The 24,898-nt window shown below is 52.6% G+C and overlaps 1 protein-coding gene across 2 annotated transcripts in view; it reads right to left on the minus strand.

Moving 5' to 3' along the window:
• Nucleotides 1–2,844: 2,844 nt before the first annotated feature.
• Nucleotides 2,845–24,898, minus strand: part of Pdxk (pyridoxal kinase) — a 28,054-nt gene continuing 6,000 nt past the window's right edge. The window contains exons 2-11 of one of the 2 annotated variants that reach the window (XM_020152663.2): nucleotides 21,028–21,082; nucleotides 17,731–17,835; nucleotides 16,614–16,697; nucleotides 14,924–14,970; nucleotides 12,602–12,687; nucleotides 11,645–11,690; nucleotides 9,353–9,464; nucleotides 8,240–8,376; nucleotides 5,740–5,806; nucleotides 2,845–5,478 (exon numbers count right to left, since the gene is read on the minus strand). In XM_020152663.2, the coding sequence (XP_020008252.1) occupies nucleotides 5,366–5,478; nucleotides 5,740–5,806; nucleotides 8,240–8,376; nucleotides 9,353–9,464; nucleotides 11,645–11,690; nucleotides 12,602–12,687; nucleotides 14,924–14,970; nucleotides 16,614–16,697; nucleotides 17,731–17,835; nucleotides 21,028–21,082 (852 nt within the window). In that variant the 3' untranslated portion in view covers nucleotides 2,845–5,365. The remainder of the gene's footprint in view (nucleotides 5,479–5,739; nucleotides 5,807–8,239; nucleotides 8,377–9,352; nucleotides 9,465–11,644; nucleotides 11,691–12,601; nucleotides 12,688–14,923; nucleotides 14,971–16,613; nucleotides 16,698–17,730; nucleotides 17,836–21,027; nucleotides 21,083–24,898) is intronic. The other variant, XM_020152680.2, reaches the window with a different exon arrangement.

Consider the following 24,898-nt stretch of genomic DNA (forward strand, 5'->3'; position numbering starts at 1 on the left):
TTTCCAACTATACATCAGACAGAGGACTGATAACCAGAATATACAGGGAACTTAAGAAACTAAACTCTCCCAAAAATCAATGAACCAATAAAGAAATAGGCAACCGAACTAAACAGAACTTTCTCAAAAAAAGAAATTCACATGTCTAAAAAATACATGAAAAAATGCTCACCATCTCTGGCCATAAAGGAAATGCAAATCAAAACCACACTAAGATTCTACCTCACCTGTTAGAATAGATAGCTGTCATCAAAAACACCACCAACAAATGTTGGCAAGGACTCGGGGGAAAAAGGAAACTTCGTACACTGCTGGTCAGAATGTAGCTAGCATAACCACTCTGGAAAACAATATGGAGGCTTCTTAAAAAACTAAGCATAGACCTGCCATATGATCCAGCAATCCCACTTCTAGGGATCTACCCAAAGGAATGCGATTCAAGTTACTCCAGAGGCACCTGCACACCCATGTTTATTGCGGCACTATTCACAATAGGCAAGCTATGGAAACAGCCAAGATGCCCCACCACTGACGAACGGATCAAGAAAATGTATTTATACACAATGGAATTTTACTCAGCCACAAAGAAGAATGAAATTTTGTCATTCGCAAGGAAATGGATGGAACTGGAGAACATCATCTTAAGCGAAGTTAGCCAGGCTCAGAAGGCCAAAAATCGTATGTTCTCCTTCATGTGCAGATTACAGACCCAAAACAAATGCAGTGATATTACTGCACATGGGTCACACACTAAGGGGAGAACTTGCATGGGAGGAACGGGGAAAATGAAGGAAACCTAAATAATGAATGTGTTTGATGTGCTCACTGTAGAGGAGGGAATATAGTAATCTTAAACTGGCAGAGGCCACTGGAAAGGGACCAGGAAGTAGTGAAGAGGTCTGGCAGAAATGAACCAATGTGGGTTGTAATACACAAGTGCATGGAATCTCTCTGTATAGCTATCTTTATCTCAAACTAGCAAAAATGCTATGTCTTTCTTATTATCTCTTGTTTTCTCTTCAACAAAATCAGTAAACAGAGTGCAGAACAGGTTCTGCCTGGAAGCCGCTGGTGGGTTTTTTTTTTTCTGGGGGGGGGGACGACAGTGTCTCATTATGAATTAGCTCAGGTTGGCCTCGATCCTCTTGCCTCAGGTTCCCAAGTGTTGGGAATACAGGCATGAATTCCCACCCCCAGAATTAGTTTTTCTATTAATATAAAACTTTAAAATACTCACTGTTAGATCTAAAGTTACTCATTAAATTCTGTTTTGAGCAAACAAACACACTGGGTTGTAATGAAGGCAGAATATGGAGTATAAGATGCTATTTTTAATCAGTTTTGTACATTTAGAACAGAAAATGTTTTCACCAAGAATAAGTTGCAGTCAATAAGGAGACACATACATACTATAAAAAGCCCCCAAATTTAGCAACTGTGAACCCCAGCTGTGCAGCCTGAGCAATGATTCCAGGTCTGCCATGCTGGAAGTCACAGAGCACTCCTCTCACTGAGAGGTGTAGTACAGATGACAGAGCCTGGCTTCTCTCTCTAAAAGGGAAAGATTTACACGCTGAAAGCCCAAAACAAACAAAAGGGTCTACAGAAGGGCCCTGCTGCTTAGTCCACCAGGGTGGTGGACCAGGAAACCTGGTCTCTGGGCTCACTTGGCCTTGTGACGCCTGCTGGTGCAAGCTGGAAGTGTGTTGCTTGAGGCAGAACCCATAGTGCTGACCCATGCTCCCTGCACCTGCAGGTTGCCTACCAGTCAGCTCTTACAGTCAGAGCAACTGCAGCAAGGGCATCCATGACAGGCACACGCGTGCCCAGCTCTGCCACAGCCCCAGAGACATTCTCCCTGACCTGCTGGGGTGAACAGTGCTCCCAAATGCTGGTCTCTCCTCTTCCTAGCTCAGGGCTCATGAAAGAGCCTTCAGGTAGTAGACCTGGCCTCCCAGACCTGCCCTCCCCAGGTCCTGGGGTCGCTCTGAGTGCTTACTTGGTCACCTTCTGGTCAGCATTTATCTAATGTGTTCCTTTGGCAGACATGGCTTGTGCAAGGAGCTGTGTGGGTGGCCAAAAGGAAAACTCTTCCATTCTGGCAGTGAGATGGCAACGAGTGACAACACCCAGCAGTACATCATGTGGGGGTGTACTGGAGTCACCAGTACTGGTGCCTGGAGTCAGGACTCAGGGAGCCACCATCAAAGTTTCATATCCCTGCCCAAACTTCAGTCCCCTCTCTGGGCCCAAGCACATGCTTAGGGGCATCCCGAATGGAGCCCTGCCTCAAAAGGAGGTTTGCATGAAGGCCATGAGAGCAGCTGGGCAGCAGGAGGGAGGAGGGCTTCTTGATCCTCAGGCCACAGGTACAGTTCAGCCTCATGGTCATAGGGTGCCTCTGAGCAGCATAAATATGGACACTGATGTCCCAAAGCAGTTGTCCTGTCAAAGGCAAGGCAAGGGCTTTATCTTTGGGCCAAAACACCCTCACCTCTTTTTTTCTATACTTTCAACCAAAGAATGTGTGGCACCAAGAAATAAGAGATGGATGTCAGGGTCAGGAGTGTGACCAAGGGCCCCTGCTTGCTGTCGTGACCAACGTGCCTCCTCCCCAGGGCCTCGCTCAGCCTGTACCTCTCTGCAGGGCCTGAGCTCTAGCACACACTGCTTATTTTCTCATTGTAGGTGATGCTGGTGGTGATGTTACATCAGGAACTTGGGCAGCCCAGCCCAGCCCGTCCCGGGCAGGCAATGCCCCTGCTCTAAAACACTGTCGGTGTTCATCAGTTCAGTTCAGCCAAGCCCAGCCCCGTCCATGATAAAATCAAACAACACGTTAAAAACTGGCTCGAACAAGTTTAAGAACAGGACACAAAACAGAACACCATTTTTACAATCACTGACATCTATTGCAAAAATAAGAGGCACACAATTACCTTGGCAGGACTAGGCAATGATTTAAAATTGATTTAAAAAGGGTATTTTATAATTCCTTCTTACAGTCTCTGGGTGTTTGGAACAGCCTTAACAAAGTATTAAAACACAGCTCCCTTAAAAATAAACTAACAAAGCTCCCATTTCAACAGAAATTGTTAGCTATTATTTTGTATGTTACTGAACTATGGAAAGTAGAAACAAAGTTGGTTCTAATTTGAACCCAAGTCCTACCAATAACCACTACCAGTGCCACAACAGCCTTCTTGGATGGGAGGACCCACTCCGGTGGTGAGATCGCCACTGTCCACATGGCAGTCCCAGGGAGCCTGGCCCTCAGCAGTGCTGACAAGGAACCCTGTGTTCACAGCGGGACACTTTTTCCCAGAAGCTAATTTTTTTTTATTTTTTGTGGTGCTGAGGATAGACCCGGCCCTCACAAGTGCCAGGGGAGTGCTCCAACTCTGAGCCACAGCCCAGGCTTCAAATTATTTCCACATAAATCCTGTGCTCCTCCGCACAGACACGAGGCTCAAGCGGTCCACGCGTGAGGCCCTGTTGCTTCCATGGCTCAAGTCACAGCCTCTCCTCATCGGCCCCAGGGCCCCCTAGTCAAGACAGGAGGGGAGTGTCAGATTGTGCCTGGGTTCGGTTTTATGGAATGCTCTTGGTGGGGAAGTGCACCCGTCCCTCTGCGTATAACACCAGGAGGAAAAATGCCTCCCTCGGCCCAAGACTGTGGTCACAGCTCAAGGAGCTGAGCACCAGGTACAATTCTGTATGCCAGCTGGCACTTTTTCCATCTCACTGAGATACATACAGGTCATTCTCCAGTCCTATACTTGCTCTTCAAATGACAGAGAGAGAGAGAGAGAGAGAGAGAGAGAGAGAATGGAGAATGAGAATCATGTCCCTGGCCTCTGCATGGCAGTGATGGGCTTTACTGTGAAAGGCCCTATGGAGGCCCAAGCCCCTAGGTGACTGTGCCTGGTCCTCCCTGCTAGGCTAACCACAGCCTTCCTCCTTCTGCTGGTCTGGTGGATCCCAAGGCTCGAAGGCCTGCCCTTGAGACCAGGGAACAGGTCCGATTTGATGGCCATGGTGGTGAGCGAGCCAACTATGGCCAGGGAGTGCTGACCTGTGAGAGCTCAGACACTCAGAGTGGGAACTGGGTTAGGGAGAAGGGAGGTGGAACGGTTCCAAGTCCTAGGTGGACTGGCACCTCTTTATTTTAGGGTATTTCATGCACCAGACAAGTTTTCAACAGAACCTAGGCCTCATGCGCATCTGGCAAGTACTGACCACTGAGCCACCCCCCGCCCACCTGGGGGTATTTTAACAAGTGAAGAATGTACTGTGGGAGGACTATCTTCCTGACAGACCCTGGAACTCATTAAGAGGGCATGGGCTCTGGGAGAGGACCACAGAGTGGGGGCACCCTTGGAGAACCTGCTTTCCTGGGGACCAGAGTGGGGCCCCGCCTCCTGCAGTCTCCCCATTTCTCTCCAGGCTGTGGGTTCCCAGGAGAGGAAGTGGGCTGTGGGGAACAGGGGTGCAGGGTGGGTGCCGAGAGGGAGGCAGGCCAGAGATGACCCCACTTGCAGCCACACCTGGAGGAAAGTGGAGCTAGGGAAGTCACTTCTGAGCAGTGGACAAGTGGACTCATGTCCAAGCCGGCACTGTGGCCTTTGCCGTCACAGCCTACCCAAGGGTCTGAGGGCCGTCCCACCATGGCGCTGTGTGCTCCCCTAAGGAGAACTCCCAAGGGGGCAGAGGACCCACTGGCTTAATGTGAGGGTCACTTGCTCCCTAGCATACGGCAGGCACAGAGTGCAGAACTGGGGTCAGGAAGACAGGGTGAGGGGTTAACTATGCCATTAGCAGGCAGGTGCCACCTCTGTCTCCTCTGTCCTTGTCTGCACACAAATACCGGTGGTTCTGGACATTGTCACCAGTGGTTTGTGGCAAAAACTCAGTGCCTAATCATTTGGACTGTAGGCTGGGGAACTTGCATACAAACCCAGCATGCAACTTGCCCTGAACCTTGCAAGCTGCCCTTGGCCCAGCAGCACCAGTGAGCACCACTGTGTCCTTCACGTCCTCTCAGAAGTTGCTCATGAGTGACAGGAGGTCTGGCTAATACCCAGGAGGTTTGCGGGTGGTGACCATGTGCCTGTGTGCATCAGAGCACGCAGATGTGAAGCCTGGAGGGAGGGGCTGAGCTTCAAATCACAAATTTCTGACTGCTTTGTTATGGTTTTTAAAAGCACAATGGCACGTTTTCACAATTGAGACTGGCTGACACCCAACACTCATGAAGAAACGAAATGTCAAGTTTCGGTCATGATTCTAAGGCAGACATTATGTTTTTTCACAGGGACGAAAACGGAGACACCGACACTGCGTTAGGGGCGAGCGCATGTGGCTCTCACAGCACCGTGGCCTGCACCACGATCTCAGGGTCCTCGATGTCCTTTTTGCTCTGGACCATCCTCAGCTCCAGATGAGCTGGCCTAGGCTTCTGTCCTTCCCCAGCTTGGGCTTCAGAACAAACAGAGGATTAGTGAGAACAGGCGGGAAATTATTTGGGGCATCTTTCTCCTTCTCTGGCCTTTGTCCAAGCCCCCTATGCCCTATCACCTCCTGACTTCCTGTTCTAGAAGTAGGCTCCAGCCACTGCCCCAGTCCTAACAGCTTCCACTGGCTATAGGAAAAGCTAGGAGGGACCTCAGTCTCCTTATCCTGCTCACCCCCGAGATGGGACTATCTCTCCATGGGAAGGCAGAGCACGAGGACAGGTACCTTTTGCACACTGGATAGTCCTCTGTAGTACATGGTGCATGGCCGACACCGTCTTCTCACAGGCCACCTGCATAGAGGACAGAGACTCTGTGTCCTGGCCAACCTGGGTCCTGCTTCTAGATTCTGACCAAGGGGACTTCATAAGCACCAGCTGCCTCGTCACCAGGGAGCTGGTTCCACCGTCACATATGCTTACATGGACATGGACTATCTCCCTGGATGACTGGCTGCAGGACAGCCCAAAGATGCCTGCTGCTATGGTTTGGATCTGGAACGTCTCCTGAGGCCCATGTGTTAGAAGCTTGGCCCTCAGGTCCGTGGGGGGCCTTCTTGAAGGGGATAGTGGGACTGTGCTCTCTTCCTCTCCTCCCTCTTTGCTCCCTGACCACCATGAGGTCATCCTGTATCACATGCTGCCACAGGCCAGGAGCAAAGAGGTCAGCCAGCTGCAGACTGAAACCACAAGAGCTGTAAGTCAAAGTAAAGTTTACTCTTTGTTCGCTGAGTGCCCTGGGTGCTCTGTCACAGTCATGAAAAGCTGACCGCCAAACAGGGAGAGTGGAGCAGATGTTTAATTCATCATTGCCCTCTGAAGCAGACACCTTGTGCTAAGGGGCCATGTTTCAAGACCTCTGTTGCTCTTGCCTGGCATGCAGCAGGTACTTCACAAGAGTTCCTGGGATTCACGACTTACAAAGACTCCACAGGAGTCTCCACAGGGGAGAAGAGCTGGCATCTCAGGGTCAATGGCCTCAGGTGCTGGGGGAGGATGAAATGCATTCCCTGACTCAGTGACTTGGAGCCCTCATAGGGAGGCCTCCTCTGGGTGTCAGTCGGCAAGTTCTTGCTGCCCTGCACCAAAGGAAGAGGCCTTGGCTGTCAATTACACATGGCAGGTCTGGCTCTGCCTCTGCCTGAGGGAGGCAGGAGGGGGCAAAAGGGTGAGGGAACCCCATGTTGCAGCCTCAAGTTCAGGGATTATAGCAGGCTTGACACATGAAGACATGATCTACTTCTTCATTTTACAAACGAGGAGCTGGAGACTTGGCCATGCTGACTTGCTGGAAAAGGAAATGCCTCAGGGGAAGTGCAGCCAAGTGTGCCCAGCAAATGAGGTAGTGTTAGGGGGCTCCCTTCCATGTCCCTACTTCTTCTTTTTTTTTTGGTGGTACTGGAGTTTGAACTCAGGGCCTCATGTTTGCTAGGCAGGTGCTTTACCTCTTGAACCACTCCATCAGCCCTGCTTTGTATTGGGTATTTTCAGTATATGGTCTCATGAACTATTTGCCCTGGCTGGCTTCAAACCACAATCTTCCTGACTTCTGCCTCCTGAGTAGCTAGGATTATAGGCTTGAGCCACTGGCGCCCAGTTCCAGGTCCCCACTTCTGACTCCTTCCCTAAGCAATGCGTGGTCCAGAGTCCTTTCTCCTGCCCCTCCCACATTTAAGGGAGGGTAGCTCCACCCACCTGAGCCCAAGAGGCACACAGCAAGGGACATTTGAGGGCCGTGATTGGTTGAGGCCAGGCCTGGGGTAGTCTGCCCAGGGCTTCTCCTCCCCTGCTTTCTTTTTTGTTTTGTATTTTTACTGCTGCGGATGGCTTCATGCACGCTAGGCAGACGCTCTACCACTAAGCTACACCTCCCGCCTCATCACTTGCTGGCTGTCAGCTGACCCAGCCTCAGACAGAACAGATCTGATAAGTGGTCATGATGCAACTTTTCTCCACACAATGCAGGAGGAAGCCAAAGAAACAAATGACACAAGCTGTAAAAAAAACAAAAAACAAAAGCAAAAACAACTCCTTCGTCCCTGCTGAGCTACATGCTTAAAAGTGCACAGGGCACAGGAAAGGCCCAGACACCTCCTCTCAGTGCATTAAATCACAGTTGCGGTGGGGCCACTCTGCCTGGAGGCACCTGAGCAAAATCGCCCTCTCTGTGCAGTGTATGGAGCCGGTGGGATAGACATGCAGACAATCCACACAAAGACCAATCACCATGCACCCACCCAGGCCTCTCTCCTCAGCCTCCTGCCCATGGTACCCAAGGGGCAGCTTCAAGACTCTCAGTTCATCAAAACATAGCAGCAGCTATATCCCAGGAAATACCCCTGGACTGAGATGCCCTTTTGAGAGGGTCAACCTGGCAGGCTGCAACAGGCCCAGGGCTTCTCCCTGGGTGGAGGAAACCTGGCTGAGTCCAGTACAGGCTCTAAGCTTTTGAGTTTTTTTGTGTGTGAATGAAATCCAGGGCTTTGTAAACAGGTCAGATCTCCATCCACCATGGATTCTAAACTCTCTTGCATTGTCCCAACCCTGAAGGTTTCTGACACCCCTCCTTCCAAATGAAGGGAGTTAGGTCAATCCAACAGGGTGGGTCCCTGAGCCCAAGGCCAGATAAGTCTGGTTCTCCTTCTTGCTCTTTGGACCGCTGTAACCAGTTCCCAACAAAGTGCAGGCGGGGGAAAACCATGTAGGGGAGCAGTGTGCATAGCTGACCTTGAGATTGTTGGGGTGCTTGTGTGTCCACGCCAGAAGCATGGCGGCAAAGAGGTCCCCAGTGCCCACGAAGACCGCGTCCACCTTGAGCATCTCCATCCGGATGCGCTGGGTCACCATGGAGCCATCTGGCCTCCCTGGAAAGACGAAGACCCAGGTCACTGGGTCTGAGACTTGTTGGCCAGTGGAGGGTCGGCCCTGCATTGGGATCTGATTAGCCTGACTTGTCCCCACTCTTCCCACACAGCAGCAGGAGGGTCAGCATGACCTACTCTTGGGGTGCTCACACAGAGCGTGGGGTAGCCTCCTTCAGGAAGCAGTGTATACCACACCCCCTGCTGCCACCTGTCCCAAGGGAGGAAGTGGAAGACTGGAACCCCAGAAGCCACAATTAGGGTGACTCTGGGGACACAGTGGAACCAGGAACCGCCTGGATGTGCTGAATTCTGTGTGTATGTGTGTGTACACACGTGTGAGCCTGTGAGCTCAGGCATACACACATATCCCCAGATGCAGAGAGTGGGAAAGAAGCCACACCTGGAGTGCTAGCTGGGGCCAGTGGGTGTGACCTCAGGGTCACCCTCTTAGCATGTGATCCAACCTTCCATGCCACTAATACTGCTCACAAAAAAGCAATCCAGGTGCTATTTGATAATCAAGCATCACAGATGAGCAGAAGCCTGCTCCCTTAGGGTGGGGACATGGAACCAGCTCAAAGCCTGGGACGCCTGGTCCACAGAAGATGGACTCAACTGGCCATCAGCAGGTTATGCAGTCCAGAGTGGCCCACATGACCTTGGAACCTGCAAACAGGGATGAAATTTTGGTGCCACCAACACAGCGTGGACATCTGAGTGCTCGGTGCATGAGTGTGAGTGAGCCTGTGGCATCCCCAGAGCCCTGCCCCACCCGGCTCCAGAGACCTGTCCTAAACCTGCCTCTGGTCTGACCTTCTTCAGCTGTAAAAGGCTCTGGGGAAACCAGCCAACTGCTGAGTAAAATGTGACTTCCCTTCCACTGAGCCCAAAACATTCTCTGACACCACCTACCGGTCATCTGAGCTGCACAGATGAAGCTGAGCCCAGGGGCAAAGGTGGGTGGGTAGGCACTTACGTATCCTCTGGCTGCCCAGAGAAATCAGGTAGTCACTGCCCCGTGGGGCAGGCAGATCGGAGCTGGTGATGACCACTGTGTGGGGGCCCATGGAGTGCAGCACATCCATCACCTGCCAGTGGCACAGGGAGCACATCAGCCCAGTGACCGTGACACACCTCCCCCCGTGGCTGGCTTGATGATGGCGTGGGGAAGGGAGAGGCCCGATCGCCACTGTCCTCCTAGCATTCCAAGCCCAGGCCATAAGGCATTGTCAGCATGTGACAGGCCCCCGGAGAGAGAAGAGGAGCTAAGAACTTGGAAAACCACATGCATAGGCCAAGCCAGAGGCCTGCTGGGGTCACCGAGGTGAAAAACTCGAGACAGCTACAGGTGGTAGAGGACCCCTATCTGAACTGCACACCCTCCCCCTCGGGGACAGGGCATGTCATGGCCACAGCAAGAGCTAGCCTCTCTCTGAGCTGGCTTTTCCCATCCCTCGTGGGAACTGCTGTCCTCCTGTATCCCTCAGCAGGGGTGGAGGGGATCCTGTGTGGGGGCCTATGCTGCAGCTGAGTCCAGGCTGGGCTGTGAACCACATATGCACACAGGTATACTGCACACATAAGATACATGCAGCACACACTATACACGGGTGCAGCACACACATCTACTTCAAATACACACCCAACACACACACAGAGCTCAGGTACACATGCCACACACGATTTGCACGCACACGTGCCCAGGCCTACAACAGTCACAATACAACATAAAACACTTGTACAAAACTGCGGGAACATCACCACCCCTCAGCTCATGCCACGCCAGGACCAGTACCCCACCCAGCTCAGCTGGCTCTGAGGCCTCGGGGCCTGGTGCCAGCTGGAAGCAAGGCCCAACAGCAGGACGAGTGTGCTCACAATCCCTGAATGAGTATCCCTCTGCGAGCGAGGAACGCACAGCAGGCTGCAGGCCCAGGCGTGACCAGCACCACAGGCTGGCCCCAGCAGGGGAAAGCCCAGGCTCGGAGGCAGCTGTCTAGGGACTCCTGCTATGGCTTGAATGAGCCAGCCAAATTCAAGCTGTAGCTCCCCAGCAGCCTTAGGAGGTAGGACCTCTGGAGGAGGTGGGGTCAGCAGGCTGGAGGAAGGGGCCCAGTCTGGAACGGGGGCCTTCCCCAGATACTGGACCTGCTCACCCCTTGACCTTGGACTTCCTGGCTTCCAGAACTGTGAGCCATATGCTTTTGTACTTTACAAATTGCCCACACCTTTGCAGCTGTGTGTCAGCATGGAAGAACAAAGGCAATTTTCCCTGAGACTCAGTGTAGGGCCTCAGCAGGTCCCAGAGACAAACTGGGAAAAAATTTGGAAATCAAGTCTCAGCCTGGGCTGGCTGCTAGCCCCAACCTGTCTCCCAGATGGCCTGTCCTGTAGTGCCAGACCTGTCCGGTAGACACGACAGACAGACACACACACATACACATACACATACAGCCTGCTGGGCCTCCGGCTGGGGTGGCTGTGCTGGGGTGTGGGACCACTGCTCAGGACACATGAGCTGTATACCTGCCCTGCAGACACGCAGCTCACAGGCCTAGGGTACAGCTATCACCACAGGCGTCTGGTGGCTCATTCCTGCCTGCTGCTTGTCTCTGGCAAGAAGGCATGGACTGAAGGTCACCAGGGACATAACAGGGAGGGGGCACAATGACACACTATGGGCTGTAGACTCAGTAGGAGAGACTGCTGAGCTCACAAGGTGCCCAGCACACAGTAGGCACTAACAAGTGTTGTTGCCTATTGTGGGTTGAAAAGCTATGTTGAAGTGTTAACCCCCAACACCTCAGAATGTGTGACATTTTCTGGAAGTAAGATGGTTGCAATGGAGTGGGATGTGTCCTGTCATAAGGACATGACTGCTGTCCTAAGGAGGGCATTTACACAGGAAGAGGATGCCCATGTGATGAGGGACACAGAGATGACGATGAGCCTTGGGTGCCAAGCACTGCCATGTGTCAGGAGCTGGAGAGGCAGGCAGGGCCCTCCCTGGAGCCATCAAAATGAGTCACCACCTGCCATACCTAGATTTTGCACTCAGACTGCAGACCCAGGAGGGAACGAATGGTCGTGGCACTGTGTTACACAGCCCTGAGACACTCGTGCCTGCTTAGACCATAACCAGCAGCCACCTGAGGGGCCAGAACAGAAGTGACGGGGTGCCGGCAGGGTGACAGAAAGGCGGGATGCTGCTGCAATGAGGCTTGAACCCCTCCCCTGGAAACAGCGTGGCCACAGAGGGTCTCCTTACCATTAATGCTTCTTCCTGGCTGTGGATCTTTCTGCCAGTCAGTAACCTGGAAGGCAGAACAGGGCAAAGGGCACGAGGTGAGATGCCCCCTCGGGATTATGCATGCAACATTCCCTCAAGTGTGGCAGCCCTGGCAGCTAGCTTAGCATCCACTGGCCACCACAGCCCAGGTGACCACTGTGACACATGCAGTCAGGGCGAGGCTGGAAAAGAAGTAAATATGGCTTTAAAAGGGAACTTTCGTATGTGATGATGGTTGGGGAGGTTCCAAGCTAAGTGACAAAAGTGAGGAATAGCAGCACATGACCCCCCAGTGACCCGTGCCACAGCACAGAGCGCCAGCCAGGTGACCAATGTCCACAGAACTCCAAGGACGGCAAATGGTCAGTGGACCACTTTCTCATGAGCCCATCAATAGCTCAGGGTCCTCTAGGTGAGATGTCATCCCCCAGCTTGAATGGACCCAGGTCAGGGAACCCTAGCCACCTGTGGGTGCGTCAGAGGCTTCAGGGACAGCAGGGAGCCAGCTCCTGGCCAGATGGGACAGGGCAGCCTTGTGCTCTAGGTAAATGGTAGACCGTCCCATGGTCAGCTTCTTCAGTTAGTCCAGGGGCCAGCACACACCTCGGAACCGCACAGAGAGATCTGGGTGGCCGGTCCGTCCCTCTGCATCGCTACTGCAGCTGTCTCCTGGACGCATTTCCAGCCATGTGTGCCCTCAGCATTCAGGGAATGCCCTCCCCACCCAGACCCCAGGGCATCTGGTCAGCAGGAGATGCTATGCCAGCAGGATGGTCAACTGGGAGTCTGAGTAAGACTGTCCAGCTGCCGCCCAGCTAGAGGCCAGGGTGGGCCCGGGGCTGTGTCTGCCCCTGTGTCTCAGGTACAGCGACACTTGCAGTGTTCTCCACCATGCTCCCTGGGGGAGCCTCACAACTGGGGCTGTGAGTTACTTACTCGGCCTCAAACTGGTTGGGAGTTATGATGTCTGCCAACGGCACCACTTTGTCCCTGTACACTGGAAGGAGGTCCTCTGGAACGTACTAAAGAGCACAGGAGACAGGAAGGGAGGCTCACTCACCACAAAGACGGGGCAGCAGAGGACACTCTCCCTAAAGCCCTGGGGTCCAGGCTCCAGAGGGGGCCTTTGGGGACAAATGAAAACTGCACTGTGGAGAGGATATCCACACCACACTGAGAGTCCTGAGGTGGGGCTCAAGGCTCAGAGCAGGGATGGAGAAGGGCCTCCCTGAGCAACCGCAGGGGCAGAGGGTCTGGGACGGAAGGAGGTCTGGAGTAGAAGGCCTCAGTTCACGGGCTGAGGGGCTGGGGAACAAAGGAGGCGTGGAGAGAGAGGCCCTAGGGATCTTGGGGCCTGGGAATGCCAGGTGCCCATCGGACTCGGAGAACCTGACCTGTGGGTCTTCTTGTCTCTACCTAAGTCAAGGTTATGACCCAGGATTGACTCCTTTTTGTCTTAAACCGTCCAACAAACAATTTAACAGACTAGCTTTCTTTAGCTTCTGGATCCTTTTTTTTTTGCAGTAGTGAGGATGGAGCCCGGGACCTCACACACCCGAGGCAGGCAGGTAGTCTACCTCAGAGCCACACCTCCAGCTCCCTACCTCTCCCACATCCCTTTTCCTTGAGGCAAGGTCTCACTAAGTTGCTGGGGCTGGGCCTCAAACTTTCAATCCTCCTGACTCAGCTTCCTGAGTAGCAGGGATTCTAAGTGCGCACTACCATGCCTGGCTCAGCCTTCTTTGAAAAAGAGTTCCAAAGCCAAAGTCCAACCCGAGGATCTGAAATACTTTTGCTTGCTTTAGAGATACCTCCCCAGGCACTGGCCAAATGGTCAGTTGCTAAGCCACACTCCCACAGTGCTTGGGAACATCCCTAGACAGCCAAGGTCCTGAGTAGATGTACATAAGCTTGGTGCTGAGTGCCCAAAGTGGGCGCTTGTCAGCCAGTACTCTGGCACAAGCTGAGGAAGTGCTGGGCGTGGGTGGAGGTGCCCTGTACAACCCAGCCCCTGGGTTTCTTAGGTCTGACCAAGACTCTTTAAAGCCTGACTTTGCTGGCTAAAGCATATCTCAGTGTAGAGTGCTTGTCTACAGTGTGCAAGGCCCTGGGTCTGATCCCCAGGACTGCAAACAAACAAACACAAGCTGCTTTGGGGTCGGGAGGCCCCAGGTGTTCCTTCTAGCCTATGTAGAAAGCTGGGATAGGGATTTCTGCTCATTTGAACCTCAGATAGCATCTCATGTCCAGCCTGGTCTCAGCTCCCAAGCGAAAAGCAAGCTTGATCAAAACCAGGGAGCCAGACCCTGCAGTTACACTGAACTGGACCAGGGACCTCAGCTCTTCCAAACACAAGCATTCTTCTTGGGTCACCAAGCTCACAACAAGCAAGCAGCACCAGGAAGAAGGAGGGAGGGACAGGCCTGTGCAGGCAACCTTCCAGAAAACAGGGACTAGAGAAAACAGATGAAGATACAGCCACTGAGCAAACCAGCCACCTGGTCTGGGTAACTGCCCACTGATCCAGCCTCAACCACTGACCAAGCAGGGCAGGGAGGGCCTGGGCCTTCATGTGTCCTGTGCAGCCCAAGTCAGGCTGGCTGTGCTAGGGAATTCACAGTGAGCAGTTGGACGAACCAGACCATGCCAACAGAGAAGGTGTACGTAAGAGAGTTTGGGTGTTAAACTGCCAATGGTGGACCCTGCCAGCAGGATGACCTTTGCTACAGTTCCACCTGCTGTGATGACTGCAGGACAGACTTCACCTGTGGATTTCTAAGACCTGATCGACTTGAAAAGCACAAAGGCCTATTTGTGCTGGCCTTTTTTTTTTTTTGGTGGGGCTGAGGTTTGAACTCAGGGCTTTGTACTTGCAATGAAGGACCTCTCCACTTTAGCCACACCTCCAGCCCTGCTGTTTTTGAGCAACTAGTGAGCTGAGTGATGTCTGCAATTTTAAATGATTAGGAAAGAAATGCCATAAAAAAAGGAAATGTGGTGACATACAAAAGTTATAGGAGATTCAACTTTCAGTGTCCTCCTGCCTTATTAAAGGACAGCCACACCTGCTGTTGACATGTTTGTGGCCACAGCAGGGCCAGGTGGTACAGAGCCTCATGTGTTTACCCATGACCTGACCAGCTTAGCTGCTCCTTCCTAACAGGGTGGCATCTCAGCCCCTGAAGGGGACCCACCCTTTCGGTGTCACAGAACTGGCTTCCCACACCATGTGTTTAGTGACAGCATGGCAGCACTCACCATTTTGCCTTCACCATTCCACTTGTCGCCCATCACAGGATCACACACTGTGGAGACAGAGCATCTGGTCAGCAGCCTCGCGTTGTTTTCTTTTTAAATTTTCATAATGTGATTAAAAAACATGTGACACGAACTCTGTCACTGTAACCATTACTAAATGATGCCTGATTCTGGGGCGTCAAGGATGAGTGACTGTTGTACAACCGTCAGCACTACCACATTCCACGTATTTCCTCTTCCCACACTGAAACTGTCCCATTAAACCTAGGTCCCCCTCCTCCTTCCAGCTCCCAGGACATCAAATCCACTCTGCCTCTGAATTTTCCTGTTCTAGACACTCCGTGTCAGCGTGGGGGCTGCAGTAGAGTGCTAGCCTAGCACGTGCAGGACCCTGGATCCCATCCCTCCCACCACTAAAAAAAGAAAAACTCCTCGAAGCAAAATCGTATTTGCCCTTTTGTGACTGGCTTCTTTCACCAAACACGTTTCAAGATTCATCTGTGTGGTAGCTCGGTTCGGATTTTCCTTCTTTTCTAAGGCCCAGTGACACTCCGCGTTAGGGAGCGGCTGCATCGTCTCGTTCATCTGTCAATGGACACCTGAGCTGTTTCCACCTTTGGAACTGTGAGCACAGTGCACAACTCCAACACGCCGGCCTCAATTATTGGGGATACTATGGACAATGGAAGGGCTAGGTCGTACGCTGACTACGTTTACCTTTTTTCTTTTAGAGACAGGGTGTTGCCCAGTGGGCTTCGAATTCCTGATCCTCCTGCCTTGGCCTCCCAAGTAGTGGGATTACAGGGGAGTGTCATCACACTGGGCTCCACTTTAGCTTTCTGAGGATCTGCTGTACTCTTGTCTGCAGTGGCCTTCCCATTTTACGTTCCCATCAGCAAGGCCTGATGTTTCCAACTTCCCACATCCTCGCCAACACTTGCTATTTTGTTTTGTTTTTTTAATCCTACATGGTGTGAAGCAGTTCCTCAACTTTTTTTAACATCAGACATATACCAAGGCAAAATGACAAAGTCATGGCCTCCCGTTTTCCTTTACCTCACTCCCTTGGCACTTTTCATTTCTTTGCCTGAGATGACTAGGTCCTTTGCTTAATTTTTGTGTAACTTAAAATCATTCATCTCAGGCCACCCAAGCTGGCACACCCCCACTGTCCTGTCCTGGCTGAGGGCACACTAAACCTGAGCATGTTCCCTTTGGACAACAGGCTACACCATGGACCAAGCAGAGGTCTGCTATCAGTCACATGCCTGGGAGACCTGAAATCTGGAGAGGCCACTCCATGCCGATAACACAGCATATGGTCACCGCTACCTCCACCCTCCACGCTGGCCGTGACCCTGCCTGGAGTGCCCACACACTGCCATCCTCAAGGACCAGTGTGGTCACACACATCTTGGGCGCCCCAGGCCTTCTGACACGGACCCTGATTTTTAGCACATCTGAGCCCTTCCTCTCTCACACACAGGCCTGCCCAGGTTCACCTGAAAACTTTCCAACCCCTACAGAGCTTAGAAGGCTCCTCCTGAAGGCCCAGCACAAAGAGCCGATTAGCCAGGGGAGGCAGAGCAGGAAAGGGGTGTGGTCCTCTCTGGGTTCAGCCCCACTCAGAAGGGTGATGACCACAGCCGTGGTTGCACAGTAGGCCAAGTGTCCACAGCCCAGCACTCACCATACACCAGCTTGGAGTTCTGCTGCTTCAGCTCCTGCACAATGTCCACCACTGTGGCCAGGAAGGACTTGTCCCTTGTGTAACCTTGGGGAGGGAAAATTCAGGGTTATCTTCTCAAACCACCCACAGCCATGGCACCAACAGCATCATCTGAACTGTCCCGGTATGGAGCGGAGAGAGGACAGGCCAGACAACCAGTGGCCATGGCAGGCGTGGGGGCCCCAATGGTCTATGGTCATGGAGAGGAGACTAGGTGAGCCCAAAAAAATGGGTGAGTGAAGTTTTAAATGAATGGACCCATTTATGGGTGATCCATAGAAGACTTATATTTTCTTTTTTTTCCATTTGCATTAATAAACGTGTCAGCCAGGTGCCGGTGGCTCACGCCTATAATCCTGGCTACTTGGGAAGCAGAGACCAGGAGGATTGTGGTTCAAAGCCAGCCTGGGCAAATAGTTTCTGAGACCCTGAGACCCTATCTCTAAAAAAACCTTCACACAAAAAAGGGTCGGTGGAGTGGCTCAAGGCGCAGGCCCTCAGCTCAAATCCCGATACTGTAAAATAAATAAATAAATAAATAAATAAACACAGTCACTTTTAACCAGGTATAAAAAGCGAACTGTGTGCAGTGGTTTACAGAATCCTCGCTTGGGAAGTGGCGATCAGGAGGATGGCCAGCCCAGGCAAAAAGTTAGCGAGACTCCCATGTCAACTGATAAGGTGGGGATGGTGGCACATGTCTGTCATCCCAGTATGCAGACTGCAGAAAGCAGTATCGTGTTCTGAGGCTGGCCCCAGGCAACCGCCCCCCACAAGACCCTATCTAAAAAATAACTAAAGCCAAAAGGGGCAGAGGATGTGGCTCAAGTGATGATAAAGTACCTGACTAGCAAGTGTGAGGCCCCGAGTTCAAAACCCAGTGCTGGGGAAAAAAAAAAAAACCTCCCAGGGTGGCCCTAGGACACCCATGGCCTGAGCCTGGCACAGTGTGGCAGGAACCTAAAGCAACCAGGGGTGTGGTATTGCCTATGGCACACCAAGAAGGCAGGGACCAGGCACGAGCCCAGGAAGGGGGCTGTGGGCCTTCCTGACTCCACACCGCGGGGGAGCCCCTCACCTGTGAGCACGTAGTCATACTTATTCACGCTGTTCAGCGTCAGCCCTTCGTACAGCTCATGGAGCTCCTGGGAATTCAGCACATGACCCTTCCAGTGGGCATAGCCTGCAGGGAGAGCAGAAGGCGCAGACCCATGATATAAGGCAGTCGCAGCTATGGAAGCCACAGATTCCGAGGGCCATCTCAGCTGATGACAACTGCCCACCCGTCCTGAGGATGCCCAGGGGTTGGCCCAAGGCGTGGATGAGATCACCCAGTGCCTCAGTGGGCATTACCAACCCCTCTCCCCCGCTGCTGCACCTGTCCAAATCCAAGTGAGTCCAACCCCTGAGAGCGGCTCTGCTATAAGGGTCCCAGGGAGGTCAGTGGCCTCCACCTTCCCATGGCCACTTCCTGCTGTAATTAATCCAGTACAGCAGATACTTGGCACCCCAGGTGGCCTGCAGACACCTGTGGAACCTGTGTCCTAAAGAGATGGGACATGGGGAGGGACGTGCTGGGCACACACAGCTACCTAACTTCTGTCTTCAGCAGGAGCAGCTCAGGGCACACCCCAATCACAGTGTGTTCTCTGTCTCCTCTGCATGTCTCCAGTCATCCAAGCTGAGTTGTTCATCGCCGTCACCTGGGCCCTCTGGCAGGCAGGGGCTCATCCTCTCCCTGCCCTCTCCCCTCCCCCAAAGCTTATTAAATCACAATGACAGCAAATTGTAGATCAAACCCTGAGCAAGAGAAAAACGTGAATGAGAAACAACCCAGCCCTGGTTTACAACCTGCCCCTGGCCCAACAGGTGTCTGGGGTGAAGTGTTCCCTCTGAGATGGCCAGCCTTCCAGGAGCCCCTCCCAAGATGCAGGATGCCTGGATACATCTCCATGTCTGAGCACCACTGGGGACAGGGAGTACTCATTCGTGCCAGGCAGGGGCCAACCATGGATACCCCACATTTCACCAATGAAAGCTTCCCTGCATCCAGGGGTCCCCAGCCTCCCTGACTCACACACAACCCTGTTAACATACTCCTCCAGCACGTAAGTAACACTTTCCGGAGGATGGATTCTTAGAACTGCAAAGCACAACTCCAACCACAAAGTCCTAGTTCAAGTACTGGAGGTGGTCATGACCAAATCAGACTTAGTCTTGCCATGCTACTGACTTCCTCCAACCCCATGTGGTACACCTGTGCCCAGGGCACAGTGGCAGACACACAGCAGAGCCCTCATCAGCAAGCTCTGAGGCATAGCCCTGGTCCATGGAGGCGCACATGTGGTGCCTCTAGGCCCATGTGGCAGTAAGTGTCTTTGTGAGTGACCTTAATAATGCTGAGAAGTGAGAACAGAAATTTACAAAGGCAAGATAAACAAATGCTTCTTAGCCCACTGTGGACTGTGGCACAAGGATAGAGATGGCAAAATCATGGGTGTTCCACTCACTCCACCAGAGAGTGGGGAGTGACCCAGGGGCTGTGAGAGGGTGGCCAAGTCAGGGTGCCAGCTCCTTGGTGCCATGTGCCATGGGGCAGGTGTGACTCCCCAGCCTCGCCACTCCCTTGAGGTGGTGATCCTCAAGACGCCTCTGGATCACCCAAACCTTCCTGAGCAGGCTGCACAGACAGACAAACCTATGTGGCCAAGTGCAGTGTGGTGGAGCCAGTCACAGACGGGGCTACATCGGGGTCCCTGAGCCAGGCTAGCCCACATGGCACCTGGGAGGCTGGAGCCTGGAAGGAAGCTCTACCCACTTCAGCCTTGCCCTATACCTGGTAGGCTTCTAAGCACTAGGGGGTCTCCATCCCACCCCTGCTTGGGCAGGCCAGAGACCCCTTTCTGTTTTGGATTTCTTAGAGTGGCCAGTCCTACCCCATGTAGCAGAAAAGGCTACATGGAAGCCAGGCACTGGTGGCTCACACCTATAATCCTAGCTACTTGGGAGGCTAAGATCGGGAGGTCAAGATTGAGAGTAGCCTGGGAAAACAGTCCAAGAGTCCTCCAAAATAACCAGAGCAAAATGAACTGGAGGCATGGCTTAAGTGGTACAGTGTCTATTTTGCAAGTGCAAAGCCCTGTCCCATCAGTCCCACTTAAAAAAAAAAATGGTACATGGAGGCAGAAGGCAGCTGCTCACATCTAAGGTCTGAGAGCTGCACCATCTTGGAACTGGGCATCGAGCTAGTGAGCAAGGTCTGTTGACAGTAATCCATACCAACATGGAAATCTGTATTTCCTCAGAGGTAAATACAACCTCACCATGTAGTATCCTCACCAGTCTGGCTTATTTACTTAAACAGAAGTAAGCAAATGTTTCTAAGAGTAGGGTGTGAAAACAGCAGTGAGAGCCCATGGGTTTGGGAGCAGTTCCCTGTAGGGACCTTGGCCTTCTGGGATGCAGCCAAGTCGGAGCACCAGGCACCTCAACAGCACAAGCTACTGAGGACTTCCGGTGAGAAATAGAGCCCCCAGTTGTGTCAGGCCAGTGTTCTCCCCTCCCAATTTATAACTCAAAATACTCCCTCCAAGAAAACTCTCATCCAAAAGAACCTTGGCCAGCCCTCCTGAGCACCAGGATGCAGCTGCCCTGTGTGTCCTGCCGTACTCAGCAGGGCTGCTCTGAGACACTCAGCATCTGAAGTTCCTCTAGGTTCAGAACAATGTCAGCACAGGGCTGGGAGTCTTTCAAAGAGACAGTGCCTTTGTTCTCCTGCCACCGGGAGACTAGGGCAGATTTCAAACACCACAGGCTCCATGTTCTCAGATTCCCCAGGGTGAGACAGCTACACAAACACCCCCTCCCTGTGGCACTGGTATTAACTGAGGGAATCCAGAACCACCTACACCCCCACTATGGATCAACCACATGGGGACCCACTCCTTGCACCAGAGGTGTTGCCTTGGCAGACAAGGGTGTGAACGGGCATATCACAGGGCTGACGGCAGGACATGGCTCTGAGCCAGGCATCAGCCAGCACGTGACAAAACTCGTCTGCCTAACTTTCATACCCCACAGCAGGTGCTATAATTGCCACTGTTTTATAGACAAGGAAACTGAGGCACAGAGAGGTCCTACTACCTGTTCTGGGTCACACAGCTTCAGAGCAGCCAAGCAGAGATCCAACTCAACAGCACACACTCAAGGATGAGGTGAACCCCAGCCCCTGCAGCGTGGTGGCTGTGTGGGCCAAGCACTGAGCAGTATTTGCAGGTTCCTTTTCCCGGCCACAGGAGGGTGGCGCCTGGCTCCACAGAGCCATGTCTCACATCCACACTCAGTTCTACCATGACTGCTTGTCTCCAGGTCTTACCTGTGTGGTTTGAAAACTGGACAGAGTTCACTGCATCGATCTCAAATCCCAAAACCTGCAGGATAAACAGCAGGGACAGGTTTGTAAGAGCACTGGTCTGGGGCCCCACAAACTCACAGCAGGTACCCAAACGATGGCCTGAGCACCACTTGCAGGAGGGGAGGAAGAGCAACTGAGCTAGACCAGTGCAGTGCAGACCCCTGGGCCTGTGGGCTAGGGCTCACCAGTGTGGAACAGGAAGTTCCCACAAGGCAGCAGGACGTTGGTACTTCTGAAGCTGCACATGCCTGGTCATGGGCTTCCCTGGTTCCTTTACATAGGAAACCCCCTGTGGCCCCTGCCAAGCCTGCGGGAACTTACCAGGGTTCATGGCTCATTCTGGAGGTCCCACCTAATAAACATGGTCTTCCCACATATGGCCGGGCCACAAGGACCACATCACCTACTAGGACTGTGTGAACTGGCCCTGCCCTAAAGAGTCCTGCTACCTCTCCAGCCCATCTCTGATCGATCCTACCTCTGGCCCAGGTCACCAATCTCCTAACAAAATCAGTGTCTGTCTGTCCTGATACTGAGAAAGGACTGCGAGGCCCTCTTAGGAACATTTGGGTTTCCAACCCCCACTCCAGTGAAGAAGCTGGGCAGTGCCCCACTGGGCAGCACAGGAACTACAATTTCAGCAAGTTCACTCAGTGCACAAGGCAACACTGAACAAAATTTAAAACTATGGATCACCGAGTCAGTTGAAAACTATCACTGAGTTTAAAATCTCATTTTTTTAAAAATGAAAAGCTCCATCTTTCCACATTCAGTGGGCCATGGCTCGCTCGGGATGAGCCATGTTCTCTCCCGGGTCCTCGGCATCCTTTGGCCACTGGATGTACAGAGAGTAGGCACAGGACAGAGGACACGCCTCAGCTCACAGCTCAGCTTTCACCCAATATCACCTGGGTCTCTGCCAGCCTCATCCTCTTGCCTCTCCAAGTTGGCCTCTCTCCTGGCATCATCAAAGTGGATCCGTCCTCACAGTGACCATCCCCTCCTCATGCAGGCCACCCTGCTACTTCCCACCGCCTTCCAGAGAGCTGGCCTCAATGGTCACCTGTGTCTTACACCCAACTCCCTCTGGATTGGGCTGTTTGCAGAAAGAGCCTCCCTTGCTCCCCAACTCTCCAGCTACATCATTCCCCATTCTGCCCACGGCCACAGCCAAGCCCAGTCCTCCCCAGAAGGCACAGTCTCCCCTCTGTCCCTTTCCAACTCCCAGCCAGGTCTCAGGTAAACCATTAATGTTCACGTCCACAGCTGAGGTCATCCAAGGGCCACTCCACAAGACCTTAACCAAATGTGTCCCACACCAGCAGGGGCCAGACAAAGGACCTGCCAGGGTATGGGAATGAAGGACCCAGGGCTCAGGAACAGCTGTCCAACAGCCATGAACACTACTGTTGATCTAGAGATGTGCCCACCAGGGTCAGGAGGGGAGAGATGACAGGAAAACCTGATAACGTCACTGCCAGGACTATCAATAAACAGGAAGTGCCAGGTGCTGGTGCCTCACGCCTGTAATCCTAGCTATTCAGGAGGCAGAGATCAGGAGGATCATAGTTTGAAGTCAGCCTAGGCAAAGAGTTCTGCAAGACCCTATCTCAAAAATACCCATCACAAAAAAAGGGCTGTGGAGTGGCTCAAGGTGTAGGCCCTGACTTTAACCTCAGTACTGCAAAAACAAATAAATAAACAGGAAGAGAAGAGAACTCAGACATCCCCCAGTCAGTACCTCAGGAAACCAAGAACAAAGGAAACACTGTAAGTTGGAGCAACCAGGGCAAGGAGACAACAGGAGGTGAGAGTTGTCAACAGTTCTGAAACAGCAGAAAATGTACTCTGAACAGTGCACAGTTCCAGTCGCCTTAAAACTAGGGTCCTGCTGGGTGCCAATAGCTCATACCAGTAATCCTAGCTACTTGGGAGGCTGAGATTGAGAGGACTGCAGTTTGAGGCCAAATTCAGGCAAATATTTCAAGAGACCCCCATCTCCAAAATAAGAGGGAGAAAAAAAGACAATGGACAGACAGTGAGACAGCGCAACAGCCAGCCAGAGACAGAACCTCTAATGCAGCTGCCCTGAAAGGGGCTCCCAGGTGCTGGCCACATTCTAGAGCCTCTGCTTCTTCCAAGGGCTGCCTTCACTTCACGCTAATCCATCCAGCCGTGTGCTTATGACCTATGTCCAGATGGTCATTCAAAAACTTCAAAACCAATATCATCACTAAAGTAACAAACCAAAAACTAGCAGTCTTATTAAACCAGGAGTCAAAATGACACTTTGCAAACGTAGCTGCCTGACTCCTCTGCACTGATACAGCCTGCAGTATTTCAAAATCCCTAAAAGTTCTACTCAACGCTGATGAAACAGATTCGAAGCAATGATGACACGAATCCTGGAAGTCCTGCCAAGATCCTCTGCTTCACTACTTCTGTGCCCATAGATAATTAACCCTCTGGAGTTGGCAAACATATCTGGGAAAGAAGTTGCTATTTTCTGCTTTTAAATGATGGAACTAAGCCTCTGAGCTGGTGGCTCCATTTCAAATTTCACCATCAAAATCCAGCTTATTAGGAGTGTCACATGCTCGTTTCAACACTGCCAGAGTCTGCCTATCAAACTGCAGGTGCGAAACTCAAGTGGTAGAGCACCTGCTTAGCAAGTGTGAGGCCCGGAGTTCAAACCCCAGTACTCAAAACACAAAACAAAACAAAGATACAAGTCTCATTTCAAGAAAAAGGAAGAGGAAGAACTAGCTGGTTCAGCCCAGGGAGTTCTGGCAAGATAAGAGAGAAGTACACAGTCAACTCTCACCGCCACTTGGGCTGATCTCCCCTCCCACTGCTGCCCTCATTGTCCAACAGCTCACCTTTCCTTTGCCCAGCCTTCCCCACCCCACCCTCACTCAGGGGCTGAGTCCGGGAATTCCCTGCAGGGCTCAGTCTCTGCGGAGACAGCCTGCTTGGGGGCGTGTTCACCATCACCCCATTCCCATTCCTGCGATGGTCATACTGGCCACCATCCTGCCCCGAGCTCCCTGTAACGTATCCTCTACCTCGAACCCCCTACTTGCACCCCACTGCATCTCTCTAAACCCCAGCTTTGAGGATTCACTGCTGCCCATGGGATGAAGCCCAGATCCTCTGGCCACACCCACTACCCCAGCCCAACACCCCCATGGAGCAATCTTATCTCCTCTATTCTGTGAGTTCCACTCTGGCGTCACAGAGCTGCTGGCCACCTTCTGCACCTCAAAAGGCTCTGAGCCTCTGTGCATTTGTCAGCTTCCCTCTCTCACCTCAGAAGGCAGCAGCCCCCAACCCCAATCCCTGCTTTCACTTTCTGTGGTTTCTGTTGTCTGCAGCCAGTCATGGTCCAAGCAATTACTGCCTATCTTAACTGTTCAAGAGACAGACTGTTATTGCAACTTATTATGGCATACTGTAATGACTGTCTCTCAACACAGATGACGCCTGGCACGAGGCAGGGCTCCCTGGACCTGCTGATGGATGAGACCATGGCATGTGCACATGAACACCACCCGGCTTTCCTGCAGAGAGGAAGATGCTCAGACTGCCGCGCCCCAGGTGGTCGAAGCCATCCCAGGCAGAGCCCAGGCAGCGGGATGGCTTAGAAAGGCTCCCATTTCCTCCCCCACCCGCTGTGCGGGGACCAGCGATGTGATCAGTGTAGGTGGTCCCTGGGGAAGTGTGCAACGGTGACGTGGGAAAGCTCTCTGTCCCTTTTCCTCCCTGCCACCTACAGCTGCCAGACACAGGCTAAGCTCCTCCTTCTGTCCCCCACACAGCCACACCAGCTAGC

Source organism: Castor canadensis, chromosome 5 (genome assembly GCF_047511655.1).
Source record: "Castor canadensis chromosome 5, mCasCan1.hap1v2, whole genome shotgun sequence".
Lineage (NCBI taxonomy): Eukaryota > Metazoa > Chordata > Mammalia > Rodentia > Castoridae > Castor > Castor canadensis.